The sequence below is a fragment of the Mytilus californianus genome, unplaced genomic scaffold (assembly GCF_021869535.1).
Source record: "Mytilus californianus isolate M0D057914Y unplaced genomic scaffold, xbMytCali1.0.p SCAF_3, whole genome shotgun sequence".
NCBI classification, from domain to species: Eukaryota; Metazoa; Mollusca; class Bivalvia; order Mytilida; family Mytilidae; genus Mytilus; species Mytilus californianus.
In genome coordinates, this window is record NW_026262679.1 from 91,578,205 (window position 1) to 91,605,743 (window position 27,539).

Below are 27,539 nucleotides of genomic sequence, written 5' to 3' on the forward strand. Positions count from 1 at the left end.
ATGCTTATTTAAGGTCAAAAATGAGAATTGTATCTGGTCTTCAACAAAAACTAAATTTAAAGTATTCTAGCAAATCTTGGAGGTTCAAAGAGGACAGTGAAGGATTTTTTTAGGCAGAATAATGAAATCAATGTTTATCATGTAAGGCCTAAAAAAATAGTATGTGTTTAATGTAATAAGAAACAAAAACATGTAGATATGTAAACTAATTTAACCATTCAAGAATAAAATGACTATAGATGTGAACATTCCACACTTCAATAGGCAAAAAATTCTATGAATAATAATTCAAGTATGCAAGGCACATGAAGAGAAAGAAAGAAAACAAAAAATCTTACAGTTTTTTCTTATTCTTGTTTCTATGATAAGAAAAACATGCCTAAATCTCTGAGTTAAAAAAAGTCTGAAATGAAGCTTTTATCCATCATTATCATTGCAATAATACACAAGAAGTTAGTTAAAAATATCTGTATATTGATCTTTTTCTATACATTTTGGCTCAAATTTTTACCTGAACTGCATGTTCATCAATTAAACGAAACTGGTTAACATCTCTGTAAATATCAAACTTTCTATATCTGGATCGTATTGGTGGTGGGAGTTGTTTCCCTTGTTGTAGAATATTGACAGGATTGAAATCTCTAGGGGCTGCCATCTTTATAACTCAGATTACTGAAAAATAATAAAATTTAATCTTTAAATCAGATACATATGTGTTGTATATTCCTTCTGATTGAATGATTGGAGGGTGTTTAATAATTTAGGGGAAAATATTACATACAGGAAAAGAGCGCTTGCAAAATGTGTGTGATATGAATGTGAACCCTTCTTGAAACCAGACTGACATGCTGTGCTGATTATCAAATTTGTCAGGGTTCAAGAGACTATAAACCAGGCACATTTATGAGCTGGTTATAAAGTAACTAAAATGTCATCACCTGAAACTTGCAGTGAAATAGCAAATGAAATCTTCTTTCATCTGGTTCACTTAAATTACCATATTTTCAACATGCATACACCATAAAATTTAATCAACTGCATTTAAATTCAAATTGTGTCATACATACAAAATACACTACACAAACACAACAACGAGATGCATTCAAAAGATAAAGGATAGGGGACATGGCTCAGAATCTTAATACATAATGAGCATATATATGAAACTTTTATACAACACTTCCAATCTTACTTGCAAATAAAATATGTTCAAAATATAGTGCAAAAATAGAATAAGCAGATGTGATATGACTGTCCATTTGACATTCAACAACTGATTAAAAAAAGACAAGAAAATGAAGATCTACATGTACTGTGTATATGTACAGTGTCAATGAGCTAAGACAAATAAGCTGTAAATGTGAGTAAAAATGTACATTGTATCTTGTACACTGTACTGACACTTACTACATTCTTTTTTTCTAGAGAACAAGGTAAGTTTTAATTAGTGTTCTATTATAAAAGTACTTGTCAAGTTTAAAAATCACTTCCTTTTCATGTAAAAGTTTGTAAGGTCCATTAAAAATGCTAATGTAAACAGTGATATGGATGACTGCTATTTAAACTTGCATAATCAATCAGTAAACATTAAATTTTAGTATGAAAATGCAGCATTGTGTAGATTTTAGCCCAAAGTTATAACAAATATTAGGTGAAAAAGTATAAACTGAATTTGTCAAATTGAAAGGATCAAATTTAAAACATTATCATGCAAGTTTTCTGGTAGTGTCTGTTGTGAAGAAAGGGTTAGGGTTAGGGTTAGGGTACTATCAGATTATCATTTAATGCATTCAGTCTTTAGGGAACTCTTTTCGTTCCTCTTATATTTGTTATTTTTAATATTCTTTTATGTAACAATCTTCATTGGTGGATCCAGAATGTCCAAAGGGTGGCAAAGGGCCTACCAAAATCTATTGCCTAAAAGGGAGAACAGGCAGGTAATAAATCAGAATAAATGGGGAATCATGGACACAGGACACAGATGATGCCCTCGCTTGCATATAACATTATAAAGGGACATAACTCAAGAACGATAAAAGTGACGCCACCCATATTCAAACTTGATCTGTGTTTTGTGGTAATAAGCATTGTGTATAAGTTTTATAACATTTGGTTGAGGCAAACTAAAGTTAGAGAACAACAGCCAATTTCGGGACGTACAGACGGACAAGGATAAAACTTAATGCCCCTCCGTTACGGCAGGGGCATAAAAATGTACTACAAACACAAATTTTACCCATAAGAAGCCACCTTGCCCTCTGTGTCCTCCCTTGATCTTCACAATGCACTTTCAATCCCATTGATATTTATTTTAATGTTATAATTTATGTTTCTATATATATTGTTTAATTATAAGCACTTTTTCTCTGCAGAAAACTTTGGTTCTGATCAATAAACCAAGGAATGGAAATGAGGAGGCATCAAGTCCCTAAAATGTTTATCCACTAGCTATTAGACTTGTTTTATTTTCATCTACATGTAGTACATGTGCCATATTTACTTTCAAAATTTGATAAACAGGTTTGGATGATAAAAGTAAATATCAATTTACAAAACCAAGCAGAGAAAAGCAGAAATACCATTCTTTCTTTTTATATACATGTATATCCAGCTACTGTTATGTTTTTTGCTTGGCCTAACTTACTAACATATAAACAAAAGTGAAAAATGATCTATTAATTCCATCAAACCATGTAAATTTCTTAGCCATTTGAGTAGCATTGGAATACTCAGAAGTGTCTAACAATAGCCAATCTCATTACAGACAGTGAAATTACAAGCTAATTTTTCATAACATTCTTAAGTATGTAGTAATGATTGATTTAGCATCCTATGTGGAGGTTTAAACCTTGATACAGACTATCTCTCTCATGTAGTATTGAACATGTTACTGATAGAACAGCGTAAAGAAAGGTCACTTAAAACAGTGGCTTATCCAAAAATAAAGGTGTGTGTTAAAAGAGAAGGCTTTGATCTTCATAATTAAACAAATGCACTACAGTACTGATCAGCAAAAAATCTTGTTCAGCCAGTAATATATATCAAAACATCATTTATTAAAGATATTCATCCTTCACAGAAGTAATGTGTAAAAGTGGTTTAAAATTAATGCACTTCATAATCTCATATAATTTGAACAACAAATGACTATCTTTATCTTTATCCTGATACTCCAGCTTCTGCTATGATCAGAGCCTACTTGATCAAGATTATTCCAGAAATATGGGGAGAGTGCATGGAAGACAGTATCATACATTTTTATTATAAATAAAAAGATTGGTAAAGTTATGTAGCATATCTGTTAACTAAGAACACTGTTCTCAACTTTCATCTTGAAAGTCAATAGAGATTATCCTCTAAAACAATGATTAAGTACTGATATATTTAGTTTGATGCAGATGGACCAATATGATGTCTGTACTGTATTGACACAATTTTGACCTGAACCCTAGCTTGGACCTTTCTCTTCTGATCCATAAAATAGATAAAGTGGGTCAGACTGATATTGTACATGTACATGAGCGAATCAAATTATGTACCAGTACCAAGTTTGATGAGTTTTGTATGTATATGATAATATTGAAATTTTGATACAAACACTTGGCCTCAGCTTGGCCTTTCAACTTGGACTTTAAAATCAATAATCCTCTTTTCATGATAATTATGATTAATGAATTACATGTAGGACAATATAATTTCTTTCTCCCCATCTACCACAATGAATATTTTTGGAAAACTGCTAGATATGTCATTTGAATTCTTTATTCTATACTATATCTTCATCTACATGTACAACACCGACATCCCACATCCAGTATTTTTAAACAGCTAGACATGCCATAAAATTCTCTATTTGCAGAAGAATTATAAATATAAATCAATTTTCATATCAGTATCAGTATTTATAAAGTGATAAGAGGTGTGGGCAGCTAAAAACATTCCTTTTAAACTCATAAATCTTAAATCTGTAGGTGGATCTAATACATGCATTTAAAAAAACTAAACTTTATACAAAAATATATTATTTGTTATGTGAGTTTACTTAACGGGAGAAAAATCCACAATGTATTGCTATCGTATTAGTAAAAAATATTCATATATAAAAATAGGGTGCACACACGTGACTTGCATATTTTTACATAATTTCATAATGTACATGGTGAAAAATCAAGGAATAAAACACTTAATTTCCATAATTACTTCAAGGATTTTTGTAATGTACATGTAGATATTGATGCTTGTTTAGAGTAAAATACCAATGTTGAAGTTTTGGTGATGCAAGAATATTACATAAGTCTCAAAGTGTAATTCTGCCTACAATACAATACATATTCAAATATAAATAATTTTACTGATGAATACATTTATAGTACTTTATCCTGTAAAAACTTTGTTGCCGCCAGGGGATAAAAACTAAGCTCAACTTCTACTACAATCTGAAATGCACTAGTTTAAATTTGCAATGATGCAAAACATATGGATTTATAATCAATAAGAATGCTGACAGTGAGAAAATCAACAGCTGTTCTAAAAATAAATTCTGTTGCAGTCATTATTTTAAAGTACATGTAAACATATACTTTTCATCTGGTTTTATGGGTGCATGTACAAGTAGTAAAGTATGCAAAGTTTTGCAAACATTCCTTTCAATTAAAACCACTGGTTAACAGATCAATGTGAAGCCACTTTTGGTACAGATCTTAACACAATGAAAATGTAGAGACCTACACTGAAGGGTAAGGGGGTGATTTTTTTTGTCCCCATCCATGTTCTTTATATTCCACACAAGTTCTGTCTTTGAAATTTAGGCCCATCACATTTAACGAATGGATATTTTGTAACCTGCCAAGTTTTAATATAATTAGCTGTGTTGGTCAGACCATCAAGGGATTAATATTAGTGTCAGATAAATATTACAGAAGTAATCAATAACACCCAGACATATTACATAACAACAGTCAGCATCACTCTTCTCATAATGATCAGAAAGTTTCTGATTGTCCTGATATACATGTAAATGAAGTCCCACAAAAATGATAATCGAACAGCAAATGCAATGAAACAAAAATGTTGATGAGTAGGTTGTAATTGTATAAAATATGCAATTACACTTTTTGTCTACTTTTGCAATAAAAGATTAGTTTCAGACAAAGTACATGTAGAATATTCATTGGGGGTTGGGGATGGGACCATGGGTATCATTTCTGGTGCTGACCTTGAGTTGGACACATTCTTTCTTCAGCTTTCTTTTAAATCATGTTTGACTTAGAAAGATGGAACCCCTTGAAACCTCCAGACCCCATCTAAAAAAAATTCTGGATATACACTGTGTCACCTGCTTTAATAATTTGTCTTCTCGAAATGGGATAAAGGAAGGGAGAGGGTTGTTGTTTATCAATGTAAACAATGATGATAATGAATCCTGCAACAATGTTAACATAAACCTCAATATTTGTTTCAGGGTTCTATGGAAGAGTTGAATAAGTACTTGGGAGTTACCTTGAGGATTATGTACAAAATTACATCTTAATTCGTTCATTCAGTTGTACAGTGATTAATTTCTTTAATGGAATTTATTTGAAACCATCAACATGGTACATAGAACATTTTACCAAACATTTGTAATTACACATTCAATTTACATCACATAAGTGATAAACTGATGTACAAAATGTATTAAAAGGAATGTCTTATAAAAGTTTTTAAGCTTCCATTTTACAGTTTCTTTTCTCATTTTAATGTAAAATCAATGTTGTAACACCCCCACATAAATCATATTCAAACAGGTTATCATATTATAATCTTACACACATAAAAAACTTCAAAGTGGCAAATTCAAGTTGAAGGTCAAAAGGAATGAATTGAAGGGTGGAGATTTTTACTTCATCAGCACTTTCCACTAAGTGCAAATTTCCTTCACATTATTATTGAAAATGTTTATAACAATCAAAAATCAAAATAAGATTATAAATATCAAAAGTATGACTCACCTTTAAAATGTTAACCGATCTGATAAAATCCTTTATCAAAATAAAAAAATTAGAAATGCATGGTTAAGCTACACTTGTTTTCACTGACACAGTATGCGACAATTTATTTGAAAAAACAAGGACAGAATTTTCTACAGTTTTCACCTATGTAATCTGAATTCCAGACTGCCTACATGCTATTTACAATATTATTCATCATGTCAGAGGAAGACTCACAACCACAAAGTTGATTTGAGGTTAGCAGGAGGTGTTTACTTGTACATGAAGGTTGGGTACAAGAAAAACAATGTACAGTATTACTGTAACTTCTACATTTTTACCCATTGTTGATTTTTTTTATATCATTAATTACATTTTTAACACACCTTCAAATGAATCCTGGTGTAATGTTTATTATATTATGTCACCTGATTACAAAACATGTACATTTTAGCATTCTTGATTTGTAACACCTTTATAATTCTGATCACTTTTTCTAGACTTTGATCAAAAGCTCATCATTAAAAAAATCTATATATAATCTGTAATACATGGTAAAAATTTCTCTTGAATATTACATTTCTGGTAATACATTACCATGATTACTATTTGACAAGGTAATTATAATAGCAGTTTCAATTTGTTTTTCGTAGCCTGGAATACAAGGTTATTTAGATCTGCTAATTCAACTGGTATGTAGGATTTCAAAAGAAATTCACCTTATATGAGGAGGATTTGAAATATGTTAATTGTACTGTTTTTAACTTGTAGTAAAACAAACAATTCAAGTAGATAAATGACATGCATGTAATGATTTTTAAAACAACTATATCACATTCTTGTATATATCTTTATGCAAAATAAGCAGGTACTAAATTATATCTGTGTTGTCTTTTTAAAACCCTTGAATTTATCAGTATACCCAATTTGAAAAAACTGTGACAGCAATAAGACCAGAGATCTGGGCTAAGTCACATTCTTAAGTCATTTGAAATCAATTAATACATGTATATGCATGACATGATGATGTATTACATTACACCTCCCTGTTGTTATAAACCTCCAAGCAGATTCAATGCATTTAAATTGTACATGCTAACTTCAGTTGATAAATACAAAATAAAAGAATAAAAATAGATAGGCATACAAAAGTAATTTTTGTATGTGTTTACAAGAGGATTTTTATGGTACGGGTACATGACTTCATTTTCACCATGCTTAGCATGCTAACAGTTCTACATTTCCAGAATTAGATATTACATTTTAAACTTCTAATTTAAGTAGTTTGTTTGAGTAAAAGAAATGACATACAATGTATGCTTAGAATCAAAGCAGTATTATAAGCCTGGTACCTTTGATAACTATTTGCTACAAATGTACATGTATTCTTATGATCAGATGGAATAGAATAAATTTTTACTGTTGAAGCAATAGTAACTTTTTATTCATGTGTTTACAGCTCATTGAAGGATAAACTTAAATAGATTCATGTACAATATATGTATACAAGGAGATGTGGGATACATTTATAATGTCTATGAGACCACAATCCAATGGGACAAAAAAATCAAAACATCTGCACTTCAACAATAGACATATCGATGAGTTTACATTGTTAGCAGTATGTCAAGCTCTACACTGCACAGAGTCAAAAATAGTTACGAATAAATAAAAAAGATACTATTAAAACCTTGACTAACAAATGAAATTGAGATATAATAAAGACAATCACTAAAAATGTTTCTGAAATTCTCATGAACAAGTATCAGTGTTAAATTGATTTTGTTTTCAAAATTTAACCTCAACAATGTACATGTACATTATCGTTATTGCTAAATTAATCTACATGTAGATATCTAAAAGTACCAATAAAAAAGTTCAATATATCCAATAACTTAATAGAGGATATATTCTGATTTTTAACTTTTGAGCAACCTACAATTTTTATGACCCCGCAACTGAGAGTCGGGGAGCATATTGTTTTACCCTTGTCTGTCCGTCCATCCCATTATGGGTATATAGCTATTCCAGATAACTTCTCCTACAATGTACAGTTTGAATGCTAGGAAGTTTTCACTTTGCTGGCTGTTTGTACATATATTGAAGGTGTGCATGTGGTCAGGGTTTGGATTTTTAATGATATTTGCTCTTTTGGGAGATAGTTGAACTTTGTCATTTTTGGAGTATATACTTGCATAAGAGGTGCATAGCTATTCCAGATAACTCCTCCTACAGTTTGAATGCTAGGAAGTTTTCACTTTGCTGGCTGTGTGTACATATATTGAAGGTGTGCATGTGGTCAAAGTTTGGATTTTTATTAATATTTGCTCTTTTGGGAGATAATTGAACTTTGTCATTTTTGGAGTATATACTTGCATAAGAGGTGTATAGCTATTCCAGATAACTCCTCCTACAGTTTGAATGCTAGGAAGTTTTCACTTTGCTGGTTGTGTGTACACATATTGAAGGTGTGCATGTGGTCAGGGTTTTGATTTTTATTAATATTTGCTCTTTTGGGAGATAGTTGAACTTTTGTCATTTTTTAGAGTATTCACTTGCATAAGAGGTGCATAGCGTTTCCAGATAATTCCTCCTACAGTTTGAATGCTAGGAAGTTTTCACTTTGCTGGCTGTTTGTACATATATTGAAGGTGTACATGTGCATGTAGTCAGGGTTTGGATTTTTATTAATATTTGCTCTTTTGGGAGATAGTTAAACTATGTCGTTTTTGGAGTATATACTTGCATAAGAGGTGCATAGAGTTTCAGAATAACTCCTCATACAGTGAACCATAGACCTATGTGCTCCCGTGCTCATTTTTGTGTATTTTAAAATAATACTTTGTATCTGCGGGGGCATCATTTGTGTCTCCAAGACATAATAATATCTCAAAGAAAGTCCTACATTGACTTTGTTATAATACAGTTACTTCAGAGTGGAGTGCGGGGGCATTACTTTGTCTAGTTGTAATTAAGATTAATGTTTTGAAAAATTAGAACTATCTCTGCTCACCTGCAGGGTTTATAAAAATAAGTGTTGTCATGTCAAAACAAAATGCTTTGTCTTTCTTGTCTTTAAGGATTTATCTTTCTTTTCTGCATAGTATTACATGTATTAAATTTAGATTTACAAACATATTTTGGCCATACTGGCCTGTTTTGGATAGTTCAATCTTTATTTGTAATTACAACATGCAGCAGCATGCAGATGTCTACTGATCGAGGATTCTGTTAAGTTTGATTTAATTTTGAATTTTTTTAATTCTAAATTTCTAGGAAAGTGCAAAATCATGTATTGTACATTTTACATGTACATTGTACCTTTGTTTCAGATTATGTCTGAATTAAAAAGCAAAGAAAGCCTGTGAACACTGATACAGTGACTACTGGATATCTTTCAATGATTCTTAAAAGAATAGATTGTGGTGAAATACATGTAGAACTGTTTATAAATACATGTAATATATATTATAAAAATAAGAATATTTACTGTTCCAATCAAGGCCCTTGATGGGCAGCATGACATTCACACTAACAAGCATTTCACCATGAAAATAGGGTATGTAATGGATGATAACACCATATATCATGCGTTATAATCTTGTTGCATACAGATATACATTTAGTATACATGTAAATGCTTGTGCATTATACATGTAACATAGATTTACAAATGTATATATGGGATGGGATGAATTAATACATTAATTATTGTAAGACTATTGAATAAATTTTATGTCAGAGTTTCAACTTTAACTGCTTTCCTTTCAAACATTAGCTGGCATTGCTACAACAGCTAGGGTAAGACCATACTGATAGCAAATGTTTGACATTATTTTCCAAGTAATAGCATATACATGTGGGTCAATTATTATTTTAAGAAAGGAGTAGATACTATTGATTTGATTTTAAAATACATTTTTGGTTTCAATATGAATTTGAACAAAAATATATGGAGTGGATGAACTGTAGATAATAGACCCATGCTAAAAAAGAAAAAATTCATGTAACCAGTACTTCAAAAGATCAGTGCTTTTATTGCTATTCTTGATCTTGACAGTTGTTTGAAGGTCCATACTGACAAATTTAAGTGTTAAGATCTTAAAGCAAGCTCAAGACAACCCAGCAGGGATTACCTCGAGTATAAACTGACAGCAGTATTCTACTAGTATTTATGCATTAATAACTACAATAAATGTCAATACTTCAGCAACAACTTCACCAGTTTTCTGCATGTATTCAATTTAACAATCAGTAATATTGATAAATGCTATGTAAAACTGGCACAGTTCTCCTCGTTCTTTGATCTACAAAGTACTTGTATCATAACAATTACAGACAGACTGTCCTAGAGTATCGTCATGACACTGGTAAATAGGGAAACTTGATGGAACATTATTAAACTACAAAATGCAATAAATGCAGTTATGATAAAGGGGAGTCTAAATATTTATGACATATTGGAATGCTTGGACAACTTTCAGCAATGGAAAATCTATCGAAATAAAAATCGCAAAATACCATCTGACAGCAGACGTCATGTTTATCTATAATTTGTACAGATCTTTCCATGATAAGGACTGAAGACAAATCCCCCTCTTCTTCAATATTGAATATAACTAACAAAGCATGATTGCATTTATTGCAATATTTTTTTATTTTATTCACTTATTAAACACTTTAATAAACGAAAAGTTAACGCAAATCAGATATATTATAAATGTTATACATGAGTAATATAGAAAACTTGCAAGATGCCCAAAACCGGAAACTTACATTTGTTCCGAATGGATGCCGGCCGGTCCCATTAAATGTTTTCCCCTCAACAAAATTTACTGCAATATTTTTGTATTGTCACCTTCTATCTGCTATTAATGTTAAAATACTTTGCCTACCTTTGCTAAAATTGCAAGTAATCGGGTTAAAATCACTGGGACAGGGTGAAATTCAGCTGAGGTATCCTTTCGGCTTCTGTTTATCCCCGCATGCGCATTTGAAAGATGCAAAAACAGGTGCTCTAAGGGAAATAACTCTAATTTACCACTGATTTTGCCTGAGTTTTAGTCTAGGATTTTGGCTTCATGCAGCTTGTCAGTGTACCAGGATCCCAGACTATTTACTTTTGTTGCAAAAAAATCATATCTGACATCTCCATTTTGGAAATAATTAAAATTGTAAAGATTTGTTTTTAAATGGAGACCAAATTAAACATTGCAATACCATTTGCCGGATTTTAATAGTACTATTGAAAACATTTATATTCTGAATTTCATTTTGACTTTTTATATTCGATATTGCATAAAATACTATTTCTTTAAAGATGCTATATATTCGTTTAGGCGGTCTTGGGGAAATGGAATTTTTGTGGAAAATCATATTTAAGAGAGGTCAAAATTTATAAACTACTGTTATTGTAATATCCCGTATGGGAAAGAAGAACAAATTTGATAAGTGAGAATATTTTCTAGAAATAAGACACAAAAGGGGAAACGGGTGCATCTCCAAAAGAAACACCCGTTTTCTACATCTATCATTTATCTTGACTGTCACTAATATTATGAAGCGTTGTTAATAGAATTATACCTCGGATTTACTGGGCCATCAACCTAGAAAACATTAGATCGACTGTTAGGTTATTCGGATGACACTATTGTATAATTTACCGGTACTATAACATCAGATGTTGCTAGAATACACATTCCACATAATTTTAATAACAAACCTAGAACATGACTTTCCTTCCAGAAAAAAAACGTAACGTGCTTTCTGGGCATCACACGAAAGAGAACCAACATTAATCAAGTATAATATTCCATGAACATAAACTACAATAGTAGCGAAATGTCTACGTGTTTCTATAACATCAGATATGAAGTAAAGGGGGCACAATACAAGCATCTGTAAGAAGGCAAACGACACAGTGAGCTTCATAAATAGAAATCCAATCATCAAAAACCCAACTTTAAAAGAAGGCATATAAAACACTAGTTCAATCTACTGTAGAATATGATTGTACCATTTGATGTCCATATCTAAAGGAAGATAAATTGAAATTTTCTACTCTGTAACCAGAGGTGTTCCTTTGAAAGGCAGGATCTTCACACAAGACAATGGCTCAGCGAAGGACTGTCAGATACGTTGAAAATCTGTATGTTGTATATGTTTACCTCTTGTTTCACATTTGTATGTGACAGAGTGTTTTTAAATAAAGCATTATTACTATTATTATTATTATTGTTATTATTATTATTATTATTATAATTACTGTTGTTGTATTGAAAATGGATACCACAGCTGAGTCATCTGTCACAGAATGGATGCTAGACAAATAAGAATGGACATCATTAGAATTGACACCCCTTCTTATTACACCAACAATATTATAGTATAACCATGCATGATAGCTTCTTCAAAGTACCACCCTGCAACACTGTATGTTGCTCGGAGGGAATAATTATTTCCAAAGAAATGTTTCTTAGAGTAATATAACATAAAAACATATTAAAAGAAGTGGTGAATTGTTCGATGAGTATACGTTCACACTCGTAGCACTATGAAACAACAGAAAGAAATCTATTAAAAGTAACAAAATACCACAATTTAGTTAATATAATTCATGGTTTTGAAGAAAAAAATTATCGAAAATTCTGACTGAATTATGAAATCCCGGCGATAACAATAAATCAATTCAAAGACTGCAGCACTGGTGCCAATGGAGAAAAATGTGTGTATGATAATGTGCTTAATTCTTCTTTTTTGCAAGGAATGAAAAGTACTTTAAAAGTTTTAATGTGACTAATTTTGCCGTATGCATGTTTCCCTTTTACGTCTGGCTCCTACTTTTGTACATGTATGTAAAAATAAATTCTTATTAAATGTTCTGATATATAATCGTCTGGTTCTTATGGGAGTTTCGAGCCGTACACCCATTACACACGGGAATATCTTCTATCTTTATCCGCTTTATTGAACTGATCATCTTCTACCTGATCAGCACTACCATCACATGGTGGTTTCACTCTCCCTATATTTTGTGCCTGAGGCACATTCTCGTCACTTTGATCATGCTGATTTAGTATATTAACACCCCTAGCTTGTCTTTATTTACTACCTCATTTGGCTGCAGCCGCTGATCTGTTGGGTTCCTGTATGGAATTATTTCTTTGCAATCCATTGCCGATTTGACTTGAATTCTCATTGATATGTTAATTTTCTGTAAAATGACTGTTTAAAACGTTGAATTATTGGAAACACTAATGCTTTCAATCTTAGGCATTGCCTTAGTCATACTTGGCACAACTTTTCTGAATTTTGTTTTAAATGCTCTTCAACTTTGTATTTCATGTTTTGATACGAGCGCAGCTGATCACAAGCATTTGTCTCTGAAAAAATACTTATTTACTTTAATATAACATAAAGTTTATCCCGAAAATCTAGGCCTCCCTGTTGTAACTAACTAATAGCAGTTGTATCTGATTTCTCACTTTTGAGGACTTGAGGATCTAAAGGAGCAAGAATTAATAGTGTAGTTTCTATAAAATAATTCAAGCTCTACACTCTCCATCTCCTCATTTCCCTAATTGTCCACCTCTATCTCATTTTATATACCATCAACTGTGCCTAGCAGAAACTCACTTCCTCTTTGCAATATATAATTTCACTGACTATGTATAACCTTGATATTCGACTTCAGTATGACTTGTGCACGTCTACTGAGTACATTTGCCACCTCATAACTTTAACCTTGTTTGTGTATGATATCAAAGTCAAAGTCCTGTAATTTAATACCCCAACTTCCTACTTTACCTTATAATCCATCAAATGTTTAAGAGCTATATGATCTGTGAAAATTTAAACTGATGAGTCAAATAAGCAAGAACATGTTTAACACTTTCCAGAACATCTAAACATTTGTGTTCTGTGGTGCACCAGCTTTGTTCTACTCTATACAAACTTCTGCTTTCATATGCGTTTTTTTCTCGAACTTGGCTTTCTAACTGGCCTAGAACAATTATTAGCTTATCACAAGCCAGCGAAGGGATTTATTCATATCAGGAAAAGCCAAGTCAACTCACATTTATATGGTTTCAATGATTTGTGTCTCGAAGCCTACTAAATACTAAATATAAATGCATAAAATACTCCTCAAAGGTCTTTTAAAAATGAGAATGTCGTCACTATAGCCTAAACAATTTACCAATTTAACCCTCTGAGCAATGCTTCATGATCATCCGAAACCTGACAGGGGAGTTTCTAAGACCGAAAGGTAAACGAAGTAATTCTTAAATACAATTTCTTGTGATGAATGCAGATTAATGTCTTGTTTCTTCATCTATCTGAATCTGGGAAGACACTATGAAGATCAAGTGATTTGAAAATATTTGCTTGTGATTCTTATGTGTCAAAGATACATTCAATCCTGGTATATATGACGATTTTATTTAAGCCGATGCAGAGAAAAAGACATAGGTACTGTCTGTTTGCTGGGCATACTCTGATCAAAGTACCCACAGTTCTCTGACGGTTTCTCTTTTATTAGAACCACGAAAGAATGCTACTTACTGTTTGATGGCTGTAGTTTATGTCGTTCCCTTTTTTCGACACATCCTATAGTTTCTTTTTTAACAGATAGGACTGGTAATAAAAAGTTTTTATCACTGTTTTTTTTTAATCTCTGTATGCCTCCGTGTTTGTATATTTTAGAATGACCTAGCTCTGAAAGACTTGTTGCGAAAACATCTCTATAATCATGCAAACACGTGACAAATTTTTGTTTCTACTCTTGTGTCAAATCAGAATTCTTTGAATCAAAATCATTGTGTGTTTTCTTTGTGTTATTGTAATTAACAAGTTCATGTATAATTGGGTTTACATCGTTTGAAACTGCTGAGTTTTTTTTCTGATACAGCCGCTGAAACTTTACTAGCAGGAATTGTAAGTGATAATTTTGTAGAGTGCAAAACTCTGATTACTGTTTTTCCTTTGACAGTTTTAACAAAATACTTTGCACTCATCAGATTTAAACCCGGATTATTGAATTAAATATGTTGGATGAACTTCAATGTAATAGCAAGGATTTGTATAGTATGACTTACTATACAAATCCTTGGTTATAGCAACTTACATTTAAGGTTATCCAAAACAAATATATATGGACGCAGACATAAAAATAAGTTGTTGATAGAAGCTATCATTCTACATTCAACAACCGACAAAAGCCTATTACATATAACAAGCTCTAAATCGTCAGAAAAATGAGAATAAATTCAACAATGGCAAACCCGGCTACATCTTGGTTGGAAAGGCAATTCCAATCTTTCTGTTCATTATGGCCCCTTTATTATAGCTCAATTTTCAAGTAACGGTCATTATTACAATGAATCATAGCTTTTACATTAACAAGATAGTTAACTAAATAGATATGTTCGTTTGAAATTTTTTGTACCAGCGTTTTTCTCATCGAGGTCATAATTAGCATGCATCTTAATTTTCCACCAATTCAATGAAAACATGCAAATTTCATGTTTTTTTTGGGGGACCAGAAACACAAGGTGCATGCACTGAGAATTGTTTTCCCCACATTGTGTTTGTAATAACAAATGAACAATCAGACAGAATATGAAGATTGTCGGACCCCGCATTATATGTTTCCTCGGCCTAATTGTGATCGAAATCAAGGAATTTTGTAAAATAAAAAATAAACAAAAATCGCCCTGTTTCGCTTTCTTACATATATATACATCCGCTTTAAATACTTTTCATCTTTCTAATAATTAAGACCAAACAAGACACTTACTGAACCTACTCCTTTTAATAATAATCTGTTGACCACCCGTGACCATGTATTACTGACTGCATGAATCTTACATGGATTCATACTTAAAAGTTTATGAAGACTCTGAAAATAAACTGAATCAATAATTGTTATCATTATGGAATATCTTTGTCACAGAGAACTTGCTACGGTTATAAAAGTTGAAGCAACAAAGCCATCAGTTCACCTGAAAAATACCTCCCTATTTTAAAAGATCAGTCTGTACCTATCATTTCTTATATCTATACGAAACCAATAATGAATTGCAACTAAAACTAAAACACGTGTTGCAAGATTTCAATATCGACGACTTCAAGCCTAAACCTCCTGATTGCACATGTGCTAGTCAGGGGCGTAGCTACCTTCTTAATGAAGTGGAATCACAAACTAAAGGGCGAGGGGTCTGGGGGCCGCCTAAGTCCACATATATAGCGTTTCAAAACAATCACAACCGAAATAACACTTGTATATTTTTGTTGTGGTTTTTTGGTCAACTATTTGTTTAACTTCGAGTCGAATGAACACTAAACATTGTCGTTTGCGTTTTTTGTACGCCATGAGAGCTTTTAAAATCACGTAGGTTTGTTCCACATATATGCTAGTATTTGTATTGAGCAAAGTAGATGGATAAAAAACAAACAATAAACATAAACATAATACTATATGTGGAGTTTTTTTTAGCATAAACATCTTTGGATACCAAATACTTGGGGGACACATTCTCCATTATTTTGCTGAACATTTGTATTTTGATGTATAAAAATTCTGTGGGTAAACTCCACAAGAGAGAGATAGAAATTTCTTATTTTACGCAGTTAGGAATTCTCGAAGTTGAAATTAAGGAACTTTTTCAGAGGGAATGATACTTTTATCACGATCTTTTCATGATCTGCGTTTGTTCATTATCCAGCTAATTAACAAATACATATGCATTCGACAAGTTGTATTGCAATATCTAGATGATAACAGTGAAGATACGTGTATTAAAAGTTTGATGTTTCGTTCGAACAAGAATCCGCAGTTTAGTGTCCGACTCGGACAGAAAATTCATTATAAAATTTAATGACCAAATAGTTACTATATATATATAAAAATATTAATTTTCGCGAACCATTTAGGTCACGGAAATTCCATTTTTTGCCATCAGTAAGGAGAGTTGTACAAATAATGTGAATACACAGAACCCCGATCCAATTCATCTTTTGCTAAAAATATTTATCATTTTCTGTTTTATATCTCCTAACATCATTCCATTTTTCTCTAATTTCGATTAAAATATGCCAAAACCTGTAGTAAAAATAGATGTATGCCCCAAATAAACATTCCCCGATTGGTTGAATTACTATGGCGTCAATGTAAGCCTCGATGTAAAGCAACGCAAGCCTCGATGTAAAGCACACGCCTCCAAAGAGTAAGGAGAGTTGTACAAATAATGTGAATTCACAGACCCCCGATCCAATTTATCTTTTGCTAAAAGTGTTCATCATTTTCTGTTTTGTATTTACCAACAACATTCCATTTTTCTATAATCCCGATTTAAACATGTCAAAACCTGCAGTAAAAATAGATGTATGCCCTAGGTAAACATTCCCCGATTGGTTGAAAAGCTGTAGCCTCGATGTAAAGCAACGCAAGCACACGCAAAAATTTCCGTTGATATGTTGAACTTCGACCCCGGGCCTATTCACAAGGAGACTTTCTTGCGCTCAAATGTAATTCTAAGTGAAGTATACTGGGAAAGTAAAATTATATTCTTTTACAGAAATATTTACACATTTTATCATTAATGTATTGTCATGCTTCTGCATATTTACGCTGAACTTTAGTAAAATATAATTATATACAAATTTTGTTACGTCAAGCATTAAGAGTAAGAATATATTTCGCGCCAAAACAAGAAAATAATCTGTGTCACCAAATAAGTTTATCAGCATCTTTCTGAAATTTTCCAACAGAAAATAGCGTTAATTATAGAGAAATTTTGGTGAGTATTACTTATTAATGTTAAGGTTCTCCAGAGGTGGTTCTCTACACCTTCTTGGCGGTAAATTTAATCCCATTTATCAATTATCCCCGATGGCGATGACACCCAGTCAATTTGTGTCATGAGTGAAAATCTTATCTAAATATCTATTTGATGAAATAACTTCTTCATTAACTGTACATGCAATATTTTTGTAGTTTTTGATAACCGTGCACATTCCCATTGCATGTCCGCAAGATAAATGGGTTATGCATTTGTGAATTGTGCAAGTACAGTAATATTGTGTAATACGAATAATGGTGGAGGATAAAAATTTGTGACGGTCAGTGCGTGATCACGTGACATTATTATTTGTAAACAAACGGGCTCCCCATGTAACACGTGTCGGAACTATCCATACAAGGTGCAATCAATCTTATATTTCACTATTTGATGATATTTCTGTGTCTGTTTGTAGGTTTTGAAGATCAGCTGTCATAGTGTTGTTTCATAGACAAAAAAGTACCATGATTGTTCCTGTTCAGTAGTTGTGATTTTTTTTTATAGAATTAGAAGGTAAGTCTACATTAGTCATTATTTAAATTAAGTCTGAATAAAATGACTCAACGCTCTGTGTAATTTTTCCCCAATTTTTGAAACATGCATAATTTAAAGAGCATTTGCTTCCCTTGAACCCTCCCTCCTTCAAATTGCTTAAAACTCATACTCATAGGCCGAAATTACTCTGATGTCCAACATCTGTTTTTGCGATTCCTGCATTTTAACTCTTTTATTTTCAAATTGAACACACACGGCCATTCAGCTTATTTGCATCATAAATGAACGAGGTGTTAGATTATGTTTTCCTATTGAATAAGGGTCATTTTCATAAATCAGCTCTCATAATGCATTGAAAATTACTTTTTCTGTTGGTCATGTCCAGGGAAAAAACTTAATGGTCGCCCATGGCGACCAGAAATTGACCTGGGCGATCTTTTTATTCAGTTGTGGTAGCCCAGGTGGCGAATTGAAAACAAAGTACCAGACAGACGGAAATCCGCTGTTTACCGTGGCTCCAAGTGCTGGCTACTTCACTGACAAAAATATAAATTCAAAAAGAAAAAAAAATCTTTTTAAAATGTATACAGGCAAGTGTCGAGAGTCGTATTGTCGCAAAGTCGTGGTTGCGATAAACAAGGATGTAAAATCAGAGTTTACCTTTGACTAAATATAGTTCACCTTAATTCAGGTCACTGATTGGTCGTCTATTTAAAGTCCGGAAAGTATTGTACGTTTGCAAGGATAACAAGAGAGACGTTCCGATGGTCATTTACAATATGAAGTGATCAAATACCCTGTTCAGTTTTGGCTTCAAGAAAGAGAAGAAATTCAGAGAAGATGACAATAGCATGTTATGAAATAATATCAGTCAAATAAAAGAACGCATAATATATAATGTTGTTAAGAATCTGGAAAACAGTACCTTTTGTAGTTCACTTTTCAAAGCCCACGTGGTGTCCAGAGAATGAAGGTCAAAAACGAAAGTAGAATATTGTCGACCACAAATATATAACATAAGTTCAAAATGATTTTAGTTTCCTACTTACTGAACAGTTTACAAAAAAGAGAAAATCAGAGGAGATATCAATTTTATGACAATGCTTTTGAAATACGTGTACAAGTCTTTTGAGAAAAAATGGGGGTCATTTGTTTACAAATGTACGTAGTTACGCAAAATAAATCGATCAAGATATTTAATTAATTAGATTATTAAAGAAATAAAATTAAATATTTCATCGATCATCTACATGTATTTAAGGACAGAGAATTCTTTAGTTGTCTTAAAAAGATATTAAAAAAAAAACTGGTAAACAGGGTATGAAGATTCCCATTTTGTAAATGATTTTTTTTTTTTATTAAATTTGATTGAAGTCAACAACAAAAATAAGACAAAATTTACATTTTCCCAAGCATCTAAATCACCTCCAGGTATGCTCAGAATGCAGGGTTTTGAGTCTAAAATTTCAAAATTTTCTTGGGGGGGCATGCCCCAAACCCCCCTACCAAGTTCAGCCCGCTTCGCGGGCTTCACCAGTGATACTCATAGTGAAATAAATTGGGCTACTAATTTTTTGTCTGGGCTAACTGATTTTCAAGTCTAGTAACCCAGCTGGCTACTGGCCTTACAAAGTTAAGTTTCACCCCTGATGTCACAATCTTTTTAAGTTAAAGTAAAAATACCAGTATTGATGTGTCAATGTGAAAACTGTCCAAATGTGAGAAAATAGCGGGTGGCAGGTCGATTAAACTTATTTAAATGAAGAGAAAAATGAACTAATTGAGGCTCAATTTATATAGATTGTTTTCCTATTGAATAAGGGTCAATTGCATAAATCAGTTCCCATAATGTTGGTCATGTGACATTCTTAAAAAGTGAAAGTTAAAATGAGGGTGGTAATGGGTGTACCTTCACCTTAATGACGTTAACGGTAATTTTTTGGTGCATGACGATAAAATGAAGACTTTCTTCAAGACAATAAAAAAAACTGACAGATTTTGACGAATCACGTTAATTTTTTGCCAAAAATAACGGTAATGATTATTATTTGAGACCTCTGATGAATCATAAGGATATGTTGACGAATCACGGTAAAATGTTAACATATTTGAAGCTAACGGTAGCCGAAAATGACCATTAGATGCCTGACGGTAAAGGGCATTCATACCCTCTAAAATGTCAGTATTGATGGCAGAGGCGGATTTAGGGGGGCCAGGGGGCCCAGGCCCCCCCTTTTGTGGGATAAATTTGGTTGATTATATAGGGAATCACTGAAGCATGACTGGAGCAGGCCCCCTCTTAGGCAGTCAGTGGGCCCCCTCTTATGAAAATTTCTGGATCCGCCACTGGATGGGTCAATGTGAAAACTGTCCAAATATGAGAAGATAACGGGTGGCAGGTTGATCAAACTTACTTAAATGAAGAGAAAAATGAATAAATTGAGGCTTGATTTATATGGATCCAATCGACTCCAGAAGCAACGAAGCAGCACATCCACTTTGGACGACGGGCAAATATCATCTATCTGATATGGGACCAGCTGAAGTCCCACTGCCCTAGCTGGTGTCGCAAAACAGTCGTTGGAGGTTAGAGTAATCTCCGATTACAAAACTCAATTCCAATGACAAAAATGCCCTAATCTTAAATTAAAAGCATTGGAAAAGTAAACTGTAAATTATAATTTTGACAATGACCACAATTTGTTTTAGTTCAATGTACATGTAATAATATGCGGGATAATACATGAACTTAATACTGCTTCAAGGTTATACAGGTTTGTCAATGTAAAAATAAAATAATTTGTCTGCTAACTTAGGGAGCTACCATTTGATTTTTAAGGGCGGGGGGGGGGGGGGGGGGGGGGGGGGGTCTAGGATGAAATTTGAAAAAAAGGCAGGATGACAATTTATGTAAAAACAAGTCTGGATAAACTAATAGAAAAAAAAGGCAGGACAAAAAAGAGTGAAAAAATATAAAGGCAGGACAGATTACATCTCGAACTAAAAAAAAAAATGCAGGACAAAATTTTTCATCCTAGACCCCCCCCCCCCCCCCTTTTTCCCCATAAAAATGGAAAGGAAGCTCCCTTATAGTGTTTCCTTCAGAGGGTGTTGGCCTGGAATGGTACCCTGCAGTTTTCATACGCCTGTTCATGAGAAATATTATGGTATGCCTTTGTCTGTCTGTCTGCCCTGATCTGTCTGTTTCTAGCATGTTGTTCACTAACTCACCAATTTGCATGAAACTCTGGTGAATTGATTATATCTACTGACGTGAGCTCCCTTTTTAAATTTTTAGGAATTTTATAATATACATTTTCAAAATGTGAGGTTTTATTCATTAAAAAAGGGGGATTTTCATGTTAACGCCCATTAACTCTAAAAATGCTTTGTTCACAAACTCTTCAACGCTTTCACCAATTTGCATGAAACTGTTGTGAATTGATTATTTTATAAATTTTAGGTTTCCCGTTTCAGAGTTATATGGGATTATACTCATGTATTGATGTGAGCTCCCTTTAGATTGTTTTGGAATTTTAGAATTTACATTATCCAGTTACAATGTAAGGGGTTTTATTCATTCAAAAAGGGGGATTTCCATGTTTTACTTTTTGGACATTAACTCAAAAATGCTTTAAGCAGTTGTCATTTGTCATGAAAATTTGGTTAATTGTTTATATATATCTATTGATGCAAGCTACCTTTCAATTTAATAAATTGTGGAATTTTATTCATAAAAAAGGATGGCTTTCCCAGTTTGCAGATCAAATTCAAAAGTTTGAACATGCACTTCTCTGGCATGTTTCAGTAAATGTGTAAATTATAACTGACATAACTAACTTTGACAATTACCACATATTTTTAAGTTCAATGTACATGAAATATACAAGGTAATGCATGTGGACTCGATACTGCTGCAAGGTTTATATACAGGGTTGTCAATGAAAAAAAAAAAAATTGTTTGCCAACTTTGTGTTTCCTTCAGAAGGTTTTGGTGTGGTATGACACCCTGTCATTTTTATACGCCGTTTACGGGACGTACATGTACTATGGTATACCGTTGTCCGTCTGTCTGTCGTCAACATGTCGGGACATTAACTCAAAACCGCTTTAACTAATTTGCATAAAACTTTGGTGAATTGTTTTATATCTATTGACATGAGCTCCATTTCGTTTTTTATAAATTTTAGATTTTACGTTTCTGAGTTGTGGGGTTTTATTCATTAAAAAAGGGTGGTGATTTTCCAGTTTTCGGACAATAGCTCAAAAATGCTGTCAGCAATTCTCATGAAACTTAAGTGAATTGTTTACATCTATTGATGCAAGCTCCCTTTACATTTTCATAAATTTCTAATATGACTGGGAATTAATTGAACTTTATTTGTTTATAGTCTGACGACAGATTTACTAAGTATTGCGCAACAGCACAGTGTATTGCACAACAGCAAGAAATCTTTAATTTCATCACGTTCTAATGAAGTAACAAGCTTATTTTGCCTATAGTTAGAATGATTTGATCTATGCTTGAGTAACAGGTACCAGAAGTGATAAAAAAGTGGTCTTTATGAAAATAACATGCAACCAACTTTAAAATCAATGCTTTAACCTCCTAAAGAAAATAAATCGCTTATGTCTTTGAATTTCTTTACTTTCAAATGAAAAATTTCTGTTTCATCGACTTGGTAAATGTTGAATATTGCCGATGACGAAAGCGACTGAATTTGAGTATCGTAAACAACAGGGCGACTACATTTCGCTTCTGAAGGTCGGTCAAAGCGAAGTGGCGATCGGGGAAAGCGACATTTTTTGCCCCAGTAGCATGGTAACGTGAGCCCTGCACAATGCTTATTACTTTAAAACACAGTCCTGTAATATTTTTTATTCCACTTTGAATATTGCCTGCTTATTTCAGCAACTATTCTTACAAAACAATCCTATATTTATCCTAGGTGTTGCACTCAGTATTGTTGATTATATTTATATGTATATGTAGTCTCAGTATTGTTGATTATATTTATATGTATATGTAGTCTCAGTATTGTTGATTATATTTATATGTATATGTAGTGAAGTGAATGCAACCCCCTTTTTGAAGGTAAGTAACAGTTAACAAACTTTATCACTTATCAGTACAGGGGTTTTTCTGGGTATTTTGGGAAAAAGGACCCTGGCCAGTTTTGGGAATTTTTTCACGCGCTTTTCAATGAAATTGGGAAAACAGCAAATATACCAGATTTGAGTTTTAGTGTGTTTAGTTCATTAAAAGTTATCTTTTATTGTGAAAATAAAGTAAGAAACTTCCAGAATTTTACTGGCCTTTCAAAATTGAGAAGAAATTACCTGTTGGAATTGTAGTTATATGTTTACACTATAAAAACATCTACATGTAATATCAACATTTATTAATGATTAGGAAAATTATTGTCACATTTATATGATTTAATTGGATTTTGACATGAAAATTTGTGAACTAAAAGTAATTTTGAGTTTCTGTATAAAATATTTCCTGATTTTTCTTTTTTTTTTTCCATATATCTTTTGGTTTTCAATTCTAGTGTTTATATTTCATCATCAACATGTATTTTGTCACCGGCCTGGAATTATTATTTTTTTATTGTATTTGATTGGCAAACCCGGAATTACCCTTATCCGCCCCCGGAATCTGACCCCGTATTGTAATTGTCTTCATTTCCGGTTTATGACATCCGTTGTTTTTCAATGTCGTTTTTGTCAGTCAGGTAGGATTTTACTCGGATTTACACATTATTTGTTGGCGATTTTCGGCATAAAGCTAGCGGTTGGCTGTCATGAATAATAAAGATGAAAATAAATTTTGAGATCGTTTGGGAATTTTGCTCCCAAAATTGGGAAAAATGTAGGGTATTTGCCATTGGGAATGGGTCCGAATACCGGACCCTGTGGAATGCTAGAAAAATCCATGCAGTGGTTTAGAATGGTTTAAAAAAAGATCTAATAGATGTTACATGCATTATGCCTTCCTCTGAAAAAGTTTGCATGTGTTTTAAAGTGGTTATTTAGCAATGTAATTTTTTCCCTCAGTATTAACATTAATTTGGAAGTAAGTTAAAGGATTTCAGTTAACCAAAATTATTTCACGCCTAATTTATATAAACAAATCCCACGTCGATATATAACATGTACAACAATCAAACATCAACCCACGCCAAACTGGATGTAATTGAAAGACATCTAGAGGTCAATATACAGTCTCGAACAAAAGACAAAATACATTGTGTGTAAGGAAAAATATAGCGAATTTTTGAGAAGAATTATTATTACATGTATATTTGCAATATTTAAAATGCATAGTTTAAAATCTTTTGAGTTTTAGGTTTCACCTACCATTTTAGAAAACTGGGATTTCATTGCAGCTAGTCTATTTGATAACATTTTATAGTTTTGAATGTTTCTTCATCAGTTTTCTAAAATTAGGTGGAGGTATACGTATGTTCTTATTTCTGACAGAGGGGTACTCAACCTATATCAATTTGTGCATGAAGCGATTGATAGTTGCTAGATACTGAAAATTTTTACCACAAATTTGTGAAAGTTTTAACCGGTGTATATACTTAAAATATGTTAATAAAGTTCATGTCTTTTTCAGGACTTCTGATCCAACCATGTAGTATGGCATGTTTGTGAGATATGGTTTTGGCCAGTAGGATGTTCATGAAGGACCTGTAGTACAAAGTATATCACTGGATTGAGCTCATTGTCTAAGTGTATTATTAAAGTGCTTTGCTTTGAGCTCAGTTCATTGTTATGCAATTCATTCTTTGTGAAATAAAGATTTGACAGACATCTCTCATGTACAAGGAATTGTCAAAGTAGTATCCATTCTATGTACAATGTAAGTAATAGGGAGATAAAAGCATTTTATTTAGATTTGAACCAAACATTTTTTGTCCATTAGCCAAATTAAAAAAAAAAGCACAAATTCACCAAGCAATGCTACTGGCGCAACTAGCAATATGATGCTAGGTTCTTTTGTTACACTTTATTTTTATGCCCTCGCCGTAGCGGAGGGGGCATTAAGTTTTACCCTTGTCCGACTGTACGAACGTACGTACGTACGTCCTAAAATTGGTTTCCATTCTCTAACTTTAGTTTGCCTCAACCAAATGTTATGAAACTTATACGCAATGCTTATTACCACCAAACACAGATCAAGTTTGAATTTTGGTAGCATCACTTTTACCGTTCTAGAGTTATGCTCCTTTAAAAATGGAAAAATTGTTGAATTTTTCGTTTCCGTTCTCTAATTTTAGTATGCCTCAACCAAATGTTATGAAACTTATACCCAATGCTTATTACCACAAAACACAGATCAAGTTTGAATTTTGGTGATCCGTTCTTGAGTTGTGCCCCTTTATAAATGGAAAAATTGCTAAATTTTTATTTATTCTTCTAAATATCAAGTAATTTTAAAATTGGAGTTATCTTCCTTTGTCCATGATTATAGTTGAATCAACTACAATCAATGCTTTATTCAATGCAATGTTTAATTTTGATTTCCACTGTTAAAATACAGATCAAGTTGAATTTGGGTAGGGTCACTTTAACCATTATTGAGTTATGCCCCTTTATAAATCGAAAGATTGCTAAATTTTTAGTTTCCATTCTGTAACTTAAGTTTGCCCCAACCAAACATTATGAAACCTATACACAATATTCATTACCACAAAACTAAGATCAAGTACAAATTTTTTGTTTCCGTTTTCTAACTTTAGTTTGCCACAACCAAATGTTATGAAACTTATACACAATGCTTATTACTACATAATACAGATTAAGTACGAAATTTGGTGGCGACACTTTTACCATTCTTGAGTTATGTCCCTTTATAAACATAAAAATTGCTGAATTTTTCGTTTCTGTTCTCTAACTTTAGTTTGTTTCAACCAAATGTTATAAAACTTATACACAACCGTTTTAGAGTTATGCGTGTTTACAAATAGAAAAATTGCTGAATTTTGAGTTTCTGTTCTCTACTTAAGTTAGCCTCAACCTAATGTTATGAGACTTACACACAATGCTTATTACCACAAAACTCAGATCAAGTTCAAATTTGGGTAGCGTCACTTTTACCGTTCTTCAGTTATGTCCCTTTATAACTATATGATATGCAAGCGGGGGCATCATCTGTGTCCACATGTGGACACTATCCACATTTTTTTACATCTGTACTGCCTACTGGCGACTCAGTCCTGAGTGTAAATGGTCATTCAGTATGTTAAGAAAAAGACCAAAATTTATAAGGCCTATCTGGCCTAATTGATTTCTAAAATATATTTCATTGTACATGTTCAACATTTATCATTCATTTGTTTATTTCTTAATTTGTGTGAATTAACAGTAAATGTTAATTACTACACTTTCATACCATAACAAAACTGCCTTACTGTATTGGTATCACTTATAATTTGTATCCATATAACAAAAAAAAATGAAAAGAGAATACTTTTGCAATAGCTTTTTCATATTGAATACTAAAACTTTTTAGATATTTAGACATATTAAGTAGATGTTCATAATATCCACTTGACATTTTTTCATATGACTTCCGTAGTTAGTTATGAGTCTTTGAAGCATGCTCACAAAGGTTCTTTTGTTGATATCATTTTCATACTGATCAAAACTTTTTTTTGCTTTGACCAGCTTTGGAGGAGATATTTTCAAAGAATTAATAAAAAATAACACAGAAATTCACGTTCTAGCTCATCTAGCCCCAATCATCATGTCAGGCATTGTCATTACTAAAAAACATTAAATGTCTTCTAAACTGAGAAACAATTTCCACATTTAACCGAAATCTTTTACTTATGATACTGACAATCCCCCACAAAGTAATATAAATAGAACCATACAAATAGTAAGCAAATACATGTTCTCAGATACCATCTCCCATATAAAAAAATCACATTGAGAAAAAAATGAACCTATTATGTGTTCCTCTCCTAGCTACAAAATGTATCCAAAATCAAAGATGTGGAACATATATATTCTATCATAATCATTTGGTAATTAATGCAATTAGTATCTCTTCCATGCCCGTGTTGAACATAAAAAACTAAATATTACATAAACAACACCCCTAATGCTCATGTTGGTTGTCATTGTGCAACACAGTTAATACATAGAAAACATAAAACATAGAACTCCTTTTGTCATATAAAACACTGTCAAACATCCAATCATACTATCCACACTGATC

At 32.5% G+C, this 27,539-nt stretch overlaps 1 protein-coding gene and 1 long non-coding RNA gene across 4 annotated transcripts in view; both read right to left on the reverse strand.

The window, feature by feature from the left end:
- Nucleotides 1-10,974, reverse strand: part of LOC127735393 (uncharacterized) — a 42,500-nt gene extending 31,526 nt beyond the window's left edge. The window contains exons 1-2 of one of the 3 annotated variants that reach the window (XM_052245562.1): nucleotides 10,865-10,974; nucleotides 512-672 (exon numbers count right to left, since the gene is read on the reverse strand). In XM_052245562.1, the coding sequence (XP_052101522.1) occupies nucleotides 512-655 (144 nt within the window). In that variant the 5' untranslated portion in view covers nucleotides 656-672; nucleotides 10,865-10,974. Of the gene's footprint in view, nucleotides 1-511; nucleotides 673-5,990; nucleotides 6,221-10,864 lie in introns of those variants that run through there. The other 2 variants (XM_052245561.1, XM_052245563.1) reach the window with 2 other exon arrangements.
- Nucleotides 1-27,539, reverse strand: part of LOC127735408 (uncharacterized) — a 65,865-nt gene that overhangs the window by 35,350 nt on the left and 2,976 nt on the right. The gene's annotated exons all lie outside the window — the stretch shown is intronic.